Source organism: Rattus rattus, chromosome 11, assembly GCF_011064425.1.
Source record: "Rattus rattus isolate New Zealand chromosome 11, Rrattus_CSIRO_v1, whole genome shotgun sequence".
Classification (NCBI taxonomy): domain Eukaryota; kingdom Metazoa; phylum Chordata; class Mammalia; order Rodentia; family Muridae; genus Rattus; species Rattus rattus.
The window spans coordinates 74,991,355-75,009,634 of NC_046164.1; the positions used below are offsets into that span (position 1 = coordinate 74,991,355).

The 18,280-nt window shown below is 52.1% G+C and overlaps 1 protein-coding gene across 5 annotated transcripts in view; it reads right to left on the reverse strand.

Moving 5' to 3' along the window:
* Positions 1-15,887, reverse strand: part of Camk2b (calcium/calmodulin dependent protein kinase II beta) — an 87,458-nt gene extending 71,571 nt beyond the window's left edge. For 2 of the 5 annotated variants that reach the window (XM_032916976.1, XM_032916974.1), the window contains exon 1: positions 15,727-15,886. In XM_032916976.1, the coding sequence (XP_032772867.1) occupies positions 15,727-15,791 (65 nt within the window). In that variant the 5' untranslated portion in view covers positions 15,792-15,886. Of the gene's footprint in view, positions 1-15,726 lie in introns of all 5 variants that reach the window. The other 3 variants (XM_032916975.1, XM_032916973.1, XM_032916977.1) reach the window with 2 other exon arrangements.
* Positions 15,888-18,280: the final 2,393 nt, after the last annotated feature.

Genomic DNA, 18,280 nt, shown 5'->3' on the forward strand with positions numbered 1-18,280 from the left:
CTAGCAGGAGTGACTTCAAAACCACTGTATTGAGACAGTCCAGAATCTCAGCTCTAAGGATCTGGGAGCTGTGGTGCACCCTCTGGATCTGTCCTGGATGTCTGAGCCCTGGCTCCATCATCACACAACATGTAGAAGGCCACAAGACATCTCCAAATACAGGGGAGCCATCTAACCCCAGGGTAAGAGCACAGACAGGGATCACGACAAGAACGGTGACGCAACAGCACATCGTACTGTGTGATGACCCCCCTGGCCCAGTTTGACAACTCCAGACTCCTTTCTGTGGCCTTAGAGCACGCTAGCAGGAAGGGGTCACCTTGGGTAGCAGCCCGTGACATTGAGACATCTGTGGGACAGGAGCATATGAAAGTATGCCAACGAGGAAGAAACTGTCCCAAATCGTGAGTTGATGGAAAGTCGGCCCAGCGGTAGCTCCCACAGAAGGCCACCGACAGCTGCCAGGCCACCACCTTCAAAGGTGCCCCTTCAGAGCCAGTCACATCCTCCCGGCAAAGACTGTTGGTGGCTGTGCTTGGGGAAGGGACAGTGGGGATGTCACCATGCAGAGATGAGACAAGAATTGCATCAAACCCCAAAAGAGGGTCTGAGATTACCTTTGAATAGTGACAGCCAAGGCCACATTGGCTCATGGAGGACAGGCGAGGAGGAGGCATGCCATTCCTAGTCTGGAGAGGGTATCAAGAGAATGCTGGGGGTTGGGGATTTAGCTCAGTGGTAGAGCCGCTTGCCTGGAAGCGCAAGGCCCTGGGTTCGATCCCCAAAAGCTCCAAAAAAAAAAAAAAAAAAAAAAAGAGAGAGAGAGAGAATGCTGGACACCAAGCAGAAGCTACACTTAGAACACGAAGCTTCCCAGCTCAGAGGCTGCAACAGCTCCACCCTGCAGGTATCATTTAGAGTTTCTCAGGACTGGGGATCTCTTGCACCTCCAGTCAATCTGACTTCACCCATCTTGTTCTATTCTTAAGGGCTCTACACTGCACACTGATCGGTGCTCATGTCACTTGCAGGACACCGGGCCAGCCTGCAGGAAAGCTCAGCAAGTCTCATATGCAAAAATAAAAAAGGTTTCCATAGAAACAACAGAGGGCCTTAGGGACACCATACTCCTGGTTTAGAGGTGGGAGAATGAAACCCACAGACGCAAGGCCGAATAGACCAGCAACTCATAACACATGTCTGGCAGACATGGACATATATCATCATGTCCGTAGAAGTGTCCTCTACACAGTGACATCAAATCTGTGTCATTCACGTGGTGGGCGAGACCCAGGTGTCCGCTGAGGAGTGAACGGATGCATAGAACGTGTCCCGTCAGCCAATGGACCAGATTTAGGAAGGAGGTTCCTATGCACGCTCTCACGTGACTGACCCCACAGACACTGTGCCGAGTTAGATGACAGGCTGCTTAGTTCCGTCCCTACGGAGGCCTTAGGAGAGTGACGTCAGAGGCAGACGGTAGAAGAGAGGTTGCCAGGACGGTGGAGGACGGGGGTTAGTGTGAGGGCAGGATGGTGAGCAGTCACTGTGAACAGTGATTGTCTACACAGCAGGGAGCGTTGCTGCTCAACCACATCTGTGAGCCACCTAGACGCTAAGTTTTACCACAAGGAAAAACACGTTCCAGTGGTGAATGTGGCTGTGCCTCTGGACGGCTTTAAGAAACAATGAAATCGCACTGGGATGTGGCTCACTGGTCAAGAGCTCTCACTACCCTTCCAGAGGACCTGGCTTTCATTCCCAGCTCCCACATGGCGGCTCCCAACCTTCTCTAACACTCCACTCTTGGGGGATCCAATGTTTTCTTCTGGCCCCCCATAGGCACTGCACACAAATGGTGCACAGCCACACATGCAGGCAAAATACACACACATAAAAGGAAATAAAAATTTTTTAGAGAGAATCAACGGCCATTTTTATTTCTTTAAGACAGGAAATAAGCTTGAGCTTGGGACGGAACTGTCCTGTCCTGGTCGTGTGGTGAAATGCAGGACCTCACACATCAAAAATGTGCTCAACCATTGAGCTACCTTCCCCAGCTCTTAACGGGTGTGTCTAAAAAGAGTCCCCGTGATCCCTGTGACCAATCAAACCTTCACCTCTGGTGAGAATGCTAAAGATCTGAGAGCGCTGGGGCGGGAATCTATAAGGGTTCCGGGCAGTAAATAGTGAAGGAGAAGCCAAGGGGGCTGGGATAAGCTCTGTGCTTAGGCCCTCGGAGTGGACCCAGAGCAACAGCCCCTCTCCCTCCCCAGACCTTGGAGGGCACCTGCCACAGAGAGAGAGGGAGATCCTCCCAGCGAGAGAGTTGCCCACCGTGTCTGCCACTCACAAAGACGGGTGTGGATGAAGAGAGAATGACACTGAGGAATTGAGAAGGGGAAAAGGCATCAGTGTCATGGATCTGGGCAGGACTTTTGGGTGAAGGATCTTCTCCCTCGGTCCATAAGGACTATTGTGACGAGGGAAAGTGGGGGGAAGGGAAAGAAACGGAGGGCCCAGGGTGGGTGAGGGTTCTCAGCACTACAAGCTGAGCCACATTGGTTTCTGGAGACAGTGAGACCCATGAGTCGATCCAGCCCATCGTGGCCCTATGACATCACACTCTCCATGACCCCTGGAGCATGCAGCCCATGGGGACCTACCCCTCATCCCACCATCCCAGCCAGCGTCCTGAAATGCAGCCCGTGCTCATTGGCTCTGGTCCACATCCCACCGGTCGCCATTTGCCTTGCAGGGCAACCACATATGTGTCCTGGGAGGCTCAAGACAGAGGAAGCTGTGTTCTGTTCTGTGGATCGAGCTCCAAGAAAGAAAAGGGGACATGGACACCAAGTGCGGGTCATGTGGAGCAGTAAATGGGACAACACTGTGAGAGAAGAACACTGAGGTGAAGCCACACCAGCGACATTCGAAAGTCAGGGGACTTAGTGGATCCCTAGAAGTAGAAGCTTCAAGAAAGGCAGCTCTGGACACGGAGGGAACAGAGCAGGCTCACCACACTCCTCTCCTGTCTTTGAAAGGACAGGCACAGGTCTTTCATATTCAGATAGAGCTTTTGCAGTTCCTGGCTTTGCCCGGAGGAGCTCCCCAGGTCCTGCAAGCGTCTCACCTAGTGGGAATCTGATTCTGCTGTGCCTCGGGCCTGAGCTCACATTAGGCAGATGCCCAAGGAACGGCTAAGTTTAGAGGCACAGTCACCCACCAAGCACCTGCCAGATGCTCTGGGGACAGCAGTGCTTCTCACTGAGTGATCCGCGAAGGCCTCGGGGCAGAAGCTGGCTTGATGGGGCTGGCCTTTCCACACCTACCTTTCTGCAGGTTAAGGGAGGCCTGGGGCCTCTTGAGATATAAATCATGTAACAATTCATCCAGTTAGAATGTATCACCCAATGGCTTGTAGTATGTTCCATTCATGATGTAAGTTCCCTGTTTCATCACTCCAAGCTCTGCCCCAGGACAGTCATTCCCCATCCGTCCTTCTTACTCCAGCTGAGGACCAGGGAGATGTGGACCAGAGCCAGTGAGCACTGGCTGCTCCTCAGGACCCTGGCGAGTGGGTCTTCTATCTACTTGTGTGTAAAGGGCACATGTGCATGTGGAAGCCAGAGGAGAGCTTTGCCTTCCCTCAGGTGCCACCTGCTTTTTTTATTCCGAGACACTGGTTATTCTCTTTGGCATGGAGCGCATGCTATAGGCTAGGCTGGCCAGGCGGTGAGCTTCAGAGGACCGCCCATCTTGGCCAAGCTGTGTGTTCTGGGGCTAAAACTCAGTTCCGCCTTCTTGCAAGACAAGCATATTTCACCAACTGAGATGTCTTCCGAGATCTCCCTGTCCACTCTGGCCACTTTTTAAAATTGGGCTATTTATTTTGGTGTGAGGTAGGGAGAGTTCTTAAGTATTCTGAACACGAACTCCTAGACACCTGGTTTTCAAATCAGTTCTCCCATCCCATCAGTTGTCTTCTCCTTCGTTCACGGCCGTTGAAGCACTGATGTTTTCAATGTCGACGAAGTCCAGTTTACCTGCTTTTTCTTTTGTTGCTTACATTCTAATGCCAATCTAAACAACCATCGCCTGACTCGGGGCCACAAAGACTCACTCTATCTCCAGGTAAGCACTTTAAATCTACGAGTCATCTCGAGATCAATAGTGTCCCTTTCAACTTAGCTCTTCTGCAGTTGGGTAGTTTGAATTCGTTCGTTTGTTCTGGAACAGACTTGTGATATGAATCCTGGGTTACGATCCTCCTGTCTCAGCCCTGTCAGTGATGGGATTTATGGACGTGTCCCACCACAAAGACCCAATTGTCCCACTGCTGAATGAACCATTTTATTCTTTCTGGGTATCCTGGTCAAACATCAATCGTTGGGCTGGGAGGCAGCTCAGTGGTTGAGTGCTTGTCTTGTATTCAAAGATCCTGCGTTCAAGTTGTGGCACCCCCAAAACCAAGACAGACAAGCAAACAAAAACCTGAGCGTAAAGATGCAGATTTATCCCAGGCACTCAGTTCAGATCCACTGGTCATACACTATTGGTCTGCTAACACAATTACGTCCCGATTGCTCTATCTGTGTGATTTAAAAACTCGGATCCTGGATCCTCCAAGACTCTTTCTTTTATAGGATTGTGTTGGCTCTTCTAGATCCCTCAGATTTTAGGACAAACTTGTCAAGTTCTGTAAAAAGAAGGATGTTAGAATCTTTCAGGCAGTAGTACATTGAAACCATAGTCAAGTTGAGACACCCCTTTAATTCCAGCACGTGGGAGGCAGAAGCAGGTGGATCTCTGTGAGTTCAAGGCAGCCTGGTCTACACAGTGAGTTCCAGGACATCCAGGGTTACAAAGTGAGAGCCTGTCTTGAAAACAACAACACAACAACAACAACAATTTGGCCATCTTGCTGTGGTTTGGATCTGAAACATCCCCCAGAGATCCCTGGGAAGGCTCGGGGGCAGCAGACAGGCTTTGGGGGTGGCTTCTCATCAATGAATTAAACCACTAAAATGACAGAAGCTATGGTGGGGCTTTGCTGGAGAAAGTAGTCGTGGTGGGGTGGGGGGCATTTCTACCTCCTCTGCCCACCTCCTGCCTCCTGTCTGCACTGGGGTAAAGCCCTTTACCCCAGCTGACGCTCCCCACACCCTGACACTCTGCCTCACCATGCATGAGCCCAGAAGTGAGCAACCAGGCCAGTGACCACAGACTGCAACCTCTGAGGCACTGAGCCTCCAAAGGGATCTTGTTTCAGGAATGGAAGGGTGACGACACAGCTCTGAATAGTCGTCAGCCGGCTAACCCATGACCAGAAGCGGCTGGTCCATTTATTTTGGTCTTTACATGCTCTCAACGGTGGTTTGTAGTTTTCAGTGTAGTTCTTCTCATCTTTTGTAATTTGTTTCGTGTGTGTGTGTGTGTGTGTGTGTGTGTGTGTGTGTGTGTGTGTGTGTGTGTGTGTGGTGAGCATTGAACCCAGGGCTTTGGGCATCAATGATCATATCCTCTACTCCTCTTTTGTAAAACCTACCACTATATTTTATTCCTTTGGTTATCAATGTTCATGGAATTGTTTTCATAACTCTATTCTGGGGTTAAACATTGCTAGTGTGATGAAATACAATGGGTTTTTGTATCAGTAGCCTGAAATTAGCTGGTTTTTTCTCTAACATTTTATAATGGATTTCTTAGACTTTTGTACAAGATTGAATATATATATATATATATATATATATATATATATATATATAATCTGCAACCAGTTTTACCTACTTTTTTCCAAATCTGATTATTTTTCTTTTCTTGCCCAAATATCCCTGGCAAGAACTTCATCACTGTGATCAATTAAAAAATGGTCACATCACTGGATTTTCATAAACACCTTCTGTCAAGTTAAAGAAGCTTCCTTCTACTCCATTTTGCAATATTTTTGTTTTCTTTCCAAATCAAGAAAGAGTATAAGCCTTTGTCAAAATTCTGCTAGGACCTGACTGTAAATTGTGCCCCTACACACAGATTCATGTGCTGAGGTCATGGTCCCGCTAGTGGCGCTGTCTGAGGCGCCCGGCTGCCTGACGTAAGGTGCTGGTGGTGGGTCTTGGAAAGCGAAAGCCCAGACCTGGTTCCTTCTCGCGTGTGTCTGGTTCTGTGGAGATGTGGGGGCACCGCCTCATGCTCCCAACACCACAGTGTCACCCACACACACGCCTGTCCCCATATGATGGACTAAAGTCACCCTGGTTCTGTGTCTTCACGTAACTTCTGTGGAGTATTCTGCCCCAGCAATGAGAAAAATCACTAACAGAGGCCCAAGGCTCATTACGACTGCCTCCCACCCAGGCAGAAGGACCTGAGTTCAGATCTCAAGCACCCACTTAACAGCTGGACAAGGTTGTGTGTCTATAACCCTAGCTCTGACGTGAAGAAGGAAGGGCAGAGACAGGTGGATACCCAGAGCTCACTGGCCAGTCAGTCTAGCAAATGGGTAAACACTAGAGTCGGAGAGAGGCCCTGTCCCCAAACCTGAGATGGACAGCAACTGAAGCCATCGGATAGTGACCTCTGGCCCCAACGCTTATATGAGTCTATGCACACCACACCATACACACCTGTGTACACACATACACACACACCATACACACCTGTGTACACACACACACACCATACACATATGTGTATACACACACACATACACACCATACACATATGTGTATATACACATATACACACCATACGCATATGTGAATACACACATATACACACCATACATATATGTGAATACACACACACCATACACATATGTGTATACACACATATACACACCATACACATATGTGTTTACACACCATACACATATGTGTATACACACATATACACACCATACACATATGTGTTTACACACCATACACATATGTATATACACACCATACACATATGTGTATACACACACACACGCACACACGCACACAAATTTAAGTAGCTAATGCAAACGTGTTTCTGAATCCATGGGGATGCTCATAGTGTTTCTTTGTTTACTCTATCAAGTAGCCAGATTCCTTTCTAAACATTAAACCAGCATTTGCTGTTTCTGGGATAAATCCTACTTGTGACGCTGTATAGTCTGCCCATGCACTGGTAAGCTGGTGTTATTAATTTTGTATAGGACGTTGCATTTATATTCATAAAGGAGACTCGTCTGTAGTTTTCTTCTGCATTAGTAGTGGTCAGTCTAGTGTCATTACTGACTTCATGAAATAAACTGGGAAGCCATCTGTGGAGGCTACGATGAATTACTAATCCAATCTCCATTCTGACTTTTGATTCTGTCTTGAGTTGTTTGCCGGTAGTTTGTGTCTTTCTAAGAACCTCTCGACTTCAACGAGGTTATCTACCCTTTGGCACACAACTGTTCGTAATATTTTTGTATAATCCCTTCTGTTGGGATGGTAGTAATGTCACCTCTCTCCTTCCAAATCTAATTGAGTCTATCATTACTTTTTTCTTGGTCCTACTACCCTTTCTATAGATGCAGCCCTCCCTCCTACCTGATGCTCCTGCACTCCCAGAGGTGCCCATCACTTGCTGTCCTAGCAGGTGCTCAATCACTTGCTGCCCTAGCAGGTGCTCATCACTTGCTGTCCTAGCAGGTGCCCATCACTTGCTGTCCTAGCAGGTGCCCATCACTTGCTGTCCTAGCAGGTGCCCATCACTTGCTGCCCTAGCAGGTGCCCATCACTTGCTGTCCTAGCAGGTGCCCATCACTTGCTGTCCTAGCAGGTACTCAATCACTTGCTGTCCTAGCAGGTGCTCAATCACTTGCTGTCCTAGCAGGTGCCCATCACTTGTTGTCCTAGCAGGTGCTCATTACTTGTTGCCCTAGCAGGTGCCCATCACTTGTCGCCCTAGCAGGTGCTCATCACTTGTTGCCCTAGCAGGTGCCCATCACTTGCTGTCCTAGCAGGTGCCCATCACTTGTTGCCCTAGCAGGCGCTCTGTTTAGCTCTTTTGCCATGTCTCCCCAGTAGCATAAGGCAGGCATCCTTGACTGCTTCGCTCACTAGAATTTCTCAAGTGGCCAGAAGACTCCTGGCGAAGGTGAACGTGCAATGAGATGTGTACAATGAATGAACTCATCTATGAGGGGAGAAACCAGAAGCAGACTGTAACTGCTACCCTCGAAACGAACAAACAGACAAAAACCCCTCCACCCTGACAGCCGCTGCCAGCAGGTGAACACCAGAGCCTGAACTGTGGCTGGCCCAAGCTGACACGTGTCATGAGTTTACAATACGCAGCAAGTTTCAAAGTTGTGATATAAAAAGGAGTGTAAAATGTGTAATAACTTCCATTAATTACATGTTGAAATATATTTGAGGATTTATAGCAAATACCTTATTAAAATTCATTTACTTACAAAACGATTTTAAATCGCAGTTATAACTTCCTTTTGTGACCACATATTCTCTCCTCTAGACCAGCGGTTCTCGACCAGTGGAGACCCCTTTGGGAGTTGAACAACTCTTTCGTAGGGATCGCCCAAGACCACCGGAAATGTCAGAGATTTGCATTACCATTCGTAACAGTAGAAAACTCTAGTTATGAAGTAGCAGGGGAAACAAATTTATGGCCGGGGGTCACCGCAACATGAAGAACCATATTAAAGGGTCGCAGCATTAGGAAGGCTGAGAACCGCTGCTCTAGACAGTGAAGTCTGGGTAAGGTATCACTGTTTATTAACAGGAAACAAAAGCAAATTCCAAATGCAGCTAGTGAGGTTTTCAAAGAAGCAAGGGGACGTAGGTGAGGTCATCCGAGCCACCTGGGAGGTTTTCAGTCCCCCTGGCCTTTCTCGATCACGTCTGACGCGGTGGGCTGGAGTGAAGCCTAAATGCTGTCGATGGTGGAGAGACACTGTCCTGCTCATCCTCTTCAGCCTACCTTGCTTCTTCTACACCCCAAGTCCCCCTAGCAAATGACCCGGATCAAACCCTTCAGACTCAGCCTCAAAATACCTTAATGTGCAAGAAATAACGGGAAGTGTTGTATTGCAGAGCAGTGGAAGAATGCAAATCCAGGGCACCACTGGGCCACCGTAGAGGGCGGGAAGCTCACGGATGTACCCCTCCAAGGGGAACCATCCGACCCCTCAGCCTAGTCATCTGGGAACCTCTGAGGACCCTCACCTGCCTGGAATGGCAAATTGTGTTGTGGCTCTGGGAGAGTCACAGTAATAAATAAGGCTTGAGTGGCCCAGGCCATTGCTGATCCACTGCTGACCACCTACTGTATACATGCAAGGCATGGTTCTAAGCCACTGAATATGGCGGCTCCTTGCTGTGAAAGGCGCCGTCGGTGAGCATGCTACTGCACCATAACGCCTGGAGTCTCCCCCAAGAGGAGCCCACCTCTCCCCTCAGTCTTGCAGCTCACAAAATAGGAGGGCAATGTCTCAGGATCTCAAGTCAGCCCCCATGTGCAACTATAGACCTTGATCCCCCTAGAACGCAATCTTAAATCATTGCCTGGCTCTTGCCGATCTGTTCCAGGATTCAACAAAAATGGGTATCTGGCTTGACAAAGAATCATACGTTCGTTATGGGATTGGGATCACTGTACCAATCCTAAAGCCTGCAGAGCCGCTGAGCCCCGACACAGTGTGTGATGCTCACCCAGGCATCACCAGGAAGAGATGATTTCATTGTCAATAAATTCAGAGTTTCATATGAATGGAATGTATGCTTCCATGTACTATGCACATAGGACAATACTTGAAAAACCAAAGTCGATACACAACGCACTCTGTCTCTCCACTGACAAAGTGACTTGAGCTGTACGCGTTGCTGGGCGTGGTGACTCAAGCCTGTAAGCCCAGCACTGAGGAGGTGGACAGAGGGGCATCAAGAGCTCCAGACCAGCTGCAGTTCAAGACCAGTCTGGGTCACACGAGCCCCTGACTCAAAAAGAGGAGAACAAATCAAGTGCTTGCTCGAAGGACAAAACAGGTTTTTTTTCACAGAGAACCTAGAAAAGTGGGGCCAGTTTTAGAAGTGTATTTAACATGTCTAGAAAGGCCACCGATCTTGCTTGGACCAAGAGGTACAAGATGACGGAGGTTCTCGTAGAGGCAGAAGTCGAGCTTGACTATTCGGTCCTTCCAACTAAATTAACCACTTGCTGAGTTCTAGGGTGGCTTAGTGTGAACTCTTAATCTTCCAGCCTTCCGCTTGTAGGGGGTCTCAGAAAGAAAAAAATATGAGACTGTATTCTTTGACTCCTTCAAGAGAGACCTAGGACTCCGTCTCCCTTAGTCCCAGTGACCTTGACTTTGACAAGCCTTCATGAGGGCATTTGCCCCGCAGGGCCCATGGCTGCATTGAGCCCACAGCCACTCCATCACGCCCCATCTTCCCAATGAGCAGCCAGGCTCTGACTTCAGATACATAGTCCTTTCGTGCTCCATCACATATCAGGAGACTGATGCCAAGTTTCTTTCAAAAAAGATAGCTTATGGACGTGCACCCATGTCTCTTCCAAAGGAACACAGTTCGTGCACATAAGAAAGGCTTTCTAACATGAGGGGCTCAGGGGATGGCTCCGTCAGTAAAGGGCTTGTCATACAAGCACACGGGCTTGCGTTCAGCTCTCCAGCCCCCAGGACGGACAAGAGGGCCCCTGGGACTTACTGGTCCAATAGTCTAATCCCAGTGAGAGACCCTGTCTCAGAAAACACGGTGGAGAGTGATTGTGGAAGACTCCTCACTTTGGCCCCCATGTGCTTCTGCACACACATGAACACGGCGTCTGACTTTCTGGCATGAGGGGCTGTTGTGCAGAAGAAGTGTCAGGTAAACAGATGTTAGGGCCACACACATGGTGAGCCTGCCTGCTTTCAAACCACATGCATGATGTGGATGCGTGTGGACTAGAACTGTACATGCACACACACCTCATACTGATGGGCAGGCATGCTTCCTGGGCCGGGGGAGGGGTGGGAGAAGCAAAGGGTCCCATGTCACCACACAGACTTCTGTATTGCTTGACTCTTTTTTATTAACAAGACTGTATTACCCTAGTTTGTTTAATGAATAAAATAAAATGTTGAATCTTCCTGGTCTCAAATGGGGTCAGAGTGATGGTTGTCGGGGAGAGGTGATAAGAGGAAGTGACATTTCCACAGAGGGAATGTGGACAGGGCCCTGGGTTTGGAAATGCACAAAGATGGTGTGGCCGTTTGCTGGAGGACAGGCATGGTCCTCAGGAGCCTGGGGTCGGAGGAAAACACAAGGTAGCTGAGAGTTCACCATCCGAGCGGTGATAATGTCTGAACGGCTTCATCAGCTCCAACGAGCAGAACTGGATCCCAGGGCAAACTCTGTGATGGAAACCGGACCTTTACTAAGAGATGGAGCTTCTCTGCACCCCCTCAAGCATCTCCCCGGTGAACTAGCCATGACCAAGGACCTGTTCCACAGACCCAGCATGCTAATAAAAAAGGCACCCCTGAAGTGTTAGCAACTGTCACCAGAACAGAGTCCGGCAGCAGGCATGCAGATGTATTCTTAGCTCCCAGCAAAGTAGGTTATGGTATAAAAATATCATTAAATAGTAACTAAACTAGCGTCACCTTAATGCGCATCTTGCCAGCAAAGCCAGCATGTGCGACTTCTTTTTAAATTACCCTATATTAGAGAATCAAGACCAGGGCTCATTCTGGAGAGCAAGCCACCAGGCAAAGGCCAGAGGTCCAATTACCCCTTCCCCTCAGGTGATGTGAAACCCACTCTGGCTCAGCCGTGGGACACAGCCACTAGACAGGGGTCCCAGCTCCTGCTTTCATGTGAGTGAGTGGCCCAGTCCCAGAGAAAGCAAGACAATGCAGAAAGTACAGGTGAAGGGGGAGGGCAAGAAGATGGGAGGCGGGCAAAGGCCCTGAGGCAGATAGTGCCTGGGGTCCTCCAGGGCAGAAGAGAGAGAGCAAACATGTAGTAAGAACAAGATTTCTCCTGCAACCAGTTCCAGGACATGGCTGAATCCCAAACTAGCCTGCTTTGAATGTCCGAAGTTTATCAACTACCCAGCAGGTCACACACCAGTTCAGAGCTGTCCAGTCAGAAGAATCACCAACAGCTGACGGCAACAGTCCTGGACACTGGGCAGCACCTGAACAGCCCAGCCTGCTCTGGATGCTGACTGGGGATGGGAGATGGGGTCAAGGACACACTAAGGTCAGTTCTAGGCCCATGGGGGCAGGGTCAAGAATGGTGGGAACTCTCTGGGCTGAAGGTCAAAGGTGATCTCCATAGCCCAAGCTTGGTGAGGTAGAGAGTAACCATAGGCACTGCTATAAAAATACCATTAAATAGGAACTAAGCTATAGGCCAAGGCAAGCAAGGCTCCCATGCTCTCTCCCCCAAAGTAGGAGTGTCCATGAACCCCAAATTATATACAAAACTTATGGAAGTCTCTCCCAGGAGACCACCTATATTTTAATAAGACAACAATTCTCTAAAAGTGGAAAATTCACATGCACTAATCCAGAACTTGTGATCATTTTCTACCCACTATCGTTTCGTACCTGCCAAAGGCAGGGCCCGTGCATCGGGCTCATGGCCAGTGGGATTGGGCACCGCAGGATACTGTAAAGCGTCACCAGGTATAAACCCTACCACCAGGGACAAACACCAAAGCAACTGTCACCCGTGTGCCATCGAACGTGCGCACAGCGTCGGTCATGTGACGGGAGACTAGGCGGCAGCCTAGATTTCCACGAGGAGCAAAGCGGATGATACGTGGTGCTCATACCACGGTGACCGTGTGGCAGCCACAGCCACTGCCTGTCAGCGCCATGTATGTCAGCAAGACTAGCCTGACTGAGAACACAAGTTCTGGATTTTTACCAAGTTCTAAGAAAACTGGGAAGGACCCTAGTGTTGATAGGGATGGACCCTCGTATCTGCAAATGCAAGACGGAGGCAGAAGGAAACGGGCTCTTTAATATTTATTCGTAATGCCTTACTTGCTATAATTTTGAGACAGGACTGAGAGGCAAAAACGACATACTTTTTCGTTCTGGGTAGAAGGGACACGGATGGTTATTGTTCCTGGGGTATCTGAGTTACTCAAACGCATCCAATAAGAAATCATTTCAACCACAGTAAGACTGGTCCATGTGGACTGAGGGCATCCCCTACTGTGCACTGTGCTTTTTCCTGGGGCCCTGGGTTCACGCTGTGTCTGCAGCCCAGCATATGAACCACGAGGCAAGAACTAGCTGCAGAGAGAGACACAGGCTGAGGTGCCTCATGGGCCGGGCCCCAGAGAACCATTCCCCTCAGGCGTCCCATCTGATGCCCAGGCCTGAGGAAGGAGAGCTGAGGATCCAAGAGAGCTAGGGAGGGAGGGGGGGAGTCCATAGCTGCCACCAGAGAACCAAGAGCAGCTGTGGGTCTGGGAGCCGGCCTGGGAGCGGCCCTTCGGCCAAGCAGGGGACTCAGCATCTCCTGACCGGGTGCCAGGGGCTACAGCTTTAAATAAACTTGGATGTGTCTACCTGGGGCTCTGAAGCGGCACCAACTGTGCGGCAGGCAGGCACCGGGCAACAACTAGCAAACATGGTCAATATGGCTACTAGGGGAGGGTGGGGGTGGGGGGAGGGGGAGTCCCCACAGCTTGAAGGTGTCATCCCCTTCATCCTTCCTTGCCCATGCCTGGGGCCTAGCAGTCTCCACAAAGATATGCTGGGCTGAGCTGACTGCTCCTGACTAGAGTGGCCCCTCCACACCAGGCTTGGGGGTTCACCTGCGGGAGCCTCCCCACGCTTGGGTGAGTGCTCATTCTTTTGTACCCAGGGAGGAGCTGGTAGTGGCTAGTCTGCTGCAAATGTCACCCTCCAGCCTCTGCTCCCCAGTGGGGGTGCCCCTGGACACCTTATGCTGCTCAGCACAGGACGGCCCCCACCAACTCTGGAAGCCAACCGCCTAGGCGATCTGTAGGTTATGGTCTCCTGAGGTGGACTGCTTGGAAAATACCAAGAGGCCCAGGGTGGGGATACAAGCTCCTGGGCACACAGGAGAAGGTGACAAGACGGTTCCCTAGGAAAGGAGAGGATTCCTACTGCTCTGTTTTGACAACTGCCACCTGCCCTGGCAGCACACAGCTGTGGAGGAGATGAGTCTGGCTCAGAAGAGCTCTTCCTCAAGGCATCAGAGGACCTGAGAGCTGCAGGGCTGGCCCCCATAACCTCGAGGCTGCCTTAGCCCCACCGCAGGACTCCCAGGCAGCCCATCACCTCTTCCTCACAGAGCACAGCCCCACAGGCTACTGGAAGGTTCTTCAATGCCTGCACGCATGAGACACAGGGATGCTGGGCTCTGCAGGCTGGGATGGCCGTCCAGGTCCACCCAGCCTTGTTCCTTCCCATCCAGCATAGACTTCCTCCTGTCACTCCACTAGGCTCCTCACCCCCGCCCCCCAAGACCTGACCCAAATCCTCTCGGCACGTGCAGGAAGAAGTGGGGAATGCACACACCCCCACACTCCTCCAGCTGGGCACTCCACAATTATCAATGATCAGCGTCCCTCGCCCACCACAAGCTTTCAGACGCTTTTTCAGTAAAAGGGGGGGGGGAGGATTTGCGGCTGGATGTGTAAGAGGAAATCTCGCCAGCGCCCCCACGGCACAAGACGGATGGGGGAGGGGAGAGGGAGTGGGATCCAGTTCTGGAGTTATGCAGCCAGCACCTAAGGATGCCCCTGCGGTCACCTTAAATCACAGAGGGAAGCCCCAGGCCCCTGAGGGGCTTCGTTGTTTCTGAGACCCTAGGACAAAGCCCACTCTGGATGTTCTAAATCATAGCTTCACCCCCATATTGCTTGTGCTACTGGGCAGCGTCTTAGCACCAGGGCACCTGTTCCCCACGAGGCCCTACTAGAAATACGCCTTTAAAGTCCCTCCCCTCAGCCTTCCCACCACAGGAGAAAAAAAAAAAGGTCCAGAAGCCAGCCTCTGTCTGCCTCGATGACCCTGAAATCAGAGGCCCAACTGGCTCCCTGCCTCACTCTCTTACCCCCACCCCCACCCCATGGCCTGATCCTGGCTTCCTGACCTCGTCCACCCCCTCCAAATTCTTGTTTCCAGAAGAATCTGGGGGAAAATCCTCTAGAACCCAGATTCCCCAAGGGACCCAAGGCAGAAGCTGCTCCCACGCTGCTCCCCCAGAGCAGATGGGGCCACGCGAGGAGCAGGCGCGGAGCGGGTCCGCCACCGCTGCCGCCCGCCTCTCGGGTGGGGGTGAGGACAGCGTGCCCACACCGGAGACGACCCCCTAGGGCTAGGACCGACCCCTCGGGCACTCTAGGCCTGGCAGCCGCCCCCGCGTGCCGCTCCTCTCTGACCTCCCCGCCGCCAAATGCGTCACGTCTGCCCGGCGCTCGGGGGACACCTGCTGCCGCCCCCGCCGCGCCGAGTCCATATCCCCGAGTCTCGGTCCCCGCCAAGCTATGGCACCCGGCAGGGCCGTAAGCGGTGCAGTGGGGCAGCGGGGCCCAGAACCCGAGGCTCGGGGGTCGGGGCTGCACGGGGCACTGCGCTTGGGCCCGCAGCCCGAAGGAGCCGGGGGCGCGCGGGGCCGCAATGCGCGCGAAGCGGACGGCGATGGGGTCCCCGCTCCCCGGGGTCTGCGGACAGCCCGCGCGCGCCGAGGCTCTTACTTGCCAATATCCTCGTATAGCTGGTACTCGTCCGTGAAACGGGTGCAGGTCACCGTGGTGGCCATGGCGGTGGCGATTGGGCTCGGCGTGCGCTCGGCTGCGCTCGGGCGGCGGCGACTCCGGCTCCCGCTCGCGGGCACGGCGGCGACACGGGCGCGGGCGCGGGAGACACCTCGGCTCGGGGCGCCGGGCGGGGGCCGGCTGGGCTGCGCCGGGCGGCGAGCGCACGCGAGATCTGCTCGCTCTGTCCCCGCCAGGAGCGCGCCGCACACCTACGCGCGCAGAGGCGCGGGCGCCGCTGTCGCCGCCGCGCCCGCCCCGCCCGCCGCCCCTTGCACGCGCCTCACTCGCACCCTACACTCGCCTGCACCCGCACACACACCGCACCCGCGCCTTCTACCTGCACTAGCGCTCGCGCCTGCACGCGCACTGCACCCGCACCGCGGCTCCCCTCGCACACAGGTCGCGCCCGCGCCGGCACCCGCACTGCGCCCGCACCATGCAATCCCACCCGTGCCCGCGCCCTGTCCCAGCACATGGGCTGCACCACACGGTGCCCACGCACTGCGTCTAACCCTCTAGGCCCGCGCCCTGTACGGACAAGCCACTGGGCTGGCTCTTTCGCTGCTGCAGTTGACCAGTGGACTCAAGACTCTTCTCCCCTAAAGGCCCACCTCCCTTAGCAGTAGGGAACTGCACCCCACTCGGGAGGGGTCGTGTGTCGCCCTCCCATGGGCTCCTCCATTCCTGTATCCCCCATAAGATGCTACCAGACCTTTCCCCCCTAGCCTGGAAGAGCTACCCCCAAGTCTTCTAGGTGAGAGAAAAAGGATGGGGCGGTGGTCCCAAGACTCTTCCCTGCATCTCCTAGGATTGGCAATTAAGGTGTCTTCTGTCCTGGGCTGATCATTTGGAGTCCAGTTTGGGTCTTGAGGCAGCAAAACAGGGGCTACTCAGCTCTGTGCGGGGCTCATGATCTGGGAGCTCACAGCTCTCAGGTAGCCTGGGCAGCCCTTTGCCTCTGCCCTGGCCAGGAAGGGGAGCCTCCATTCTGTCTCCCTCTCTCCTCCAGCCTCTCTTGAAAGTGGCCCTGAAGGAAGGAAGGAAGGCACAGGTGGATTTCCACAAGTCCCCCCTACCCCCAACCAGCATCCCTGACTTGACTCTTGGTGTTTGGGGCCAGGTCCCCCCTGGGCAGTTAGGAGGGACTCTGCAGCCAGTTTGGGTGGCACTGTTAGGTGACCTTAAGGATTCTTTCCACTTACTGATCCCCAAGAACAGATTTGGTGGACTGCGATCTCAACCAAAGACTAGCCCTGGACATTCTACCAAGTATCTTCCTAGAAGAATGGGGGTTTTTGCTGGGCGGCTACTACGGATCTTCCTAAAAGTAGATCTGACAGAGTGCTCCCAGGTGAAACTAGGCCTCCCGGCAGGTCCTGATGACCGGTGTACAGCACTGGCTTCCACCACAAGGCAAATGGCTAGCAAACATGAGACTGCGTGAGCAAGTGCAGGTCCCAGTTATGAGAAAATAGGAACCCGAGCAGAAAGGGAAACTCTACTGTGCCCCCACCGATGTATGTTTAGAGTGGGGGACGCTGAGCTGTGTGACAGGCCTGGGAAGGGTGTGGAGAGGGTGAAGGCCAGGCTGAAGCTTGCTCTTGGGGATAATGTAGCCTCCTGTAACATCGCTGAGAGCCGCTGTTTGGGCTCTTTCAGAGCTCTGGTGGGAGAGGGAGGAAAGGCTGAACAACAGAATACAATTAGCGAAACAAACACATCACAATTGCACCCTTCCAGGGGAGTTAGGCTGTCTTTAGGCCAAGAAGTCACAGACTCTTCCACCGGGGGAGAGATGGCCTAGGTGGTGTCTGAATCCTAATGGTAGCTGATCTTGACTGTTAGTTACCCCCATCTCCACCCCAGACGGGTCAACAAAGAGACAGAAGTAGCTTGTCACACAGTCAATAAGATGTGCTGAGGGTGTGGGAGCTTGAGCGAAGGCTTCCTGTGCAAGCCAAGGACCTAAGTTCGATCCCCAGAACCGACGTGCAGAAGCACGGGCCTGTGATTCCAGCACCAGGGATGGAGAGGGGAAGGTCTCTGGGGCTTACTGGCCAGCCAGTTTAGCTAAATTGGCAAGTTCCAGTTTCAGTGAGAAACCCTGTTTCAAATAAAAAAGTTGGAAAGTGGCCTAGGTAGCCATACATTGACCTCTGGTCTACACATGCTTGTGGGCGCTCGTGAGCATACATACGCACACATTCATAAAATAAAAATAGATTCACAAGAAAGATGGGTGGCCGGGACTGCCCATAAAGCCCACCCCATTTTTATTTTCACACAAACAAATATATACACACAGCCAGGGGGGGTTGGTGGTGACACACGCCTTTAATCCCTGCACTGGAGAAGCAGAAGCAGGTGATCTCTGAGTTTGAGGCCAGCCTGGTCTACAGAGCAAGTGCCAGGACAGCTAGGGCTACACAGAGAAACCATATCTCAGAAAAACCAAATGAAACATGAACACACACACACAAACATGCTTATA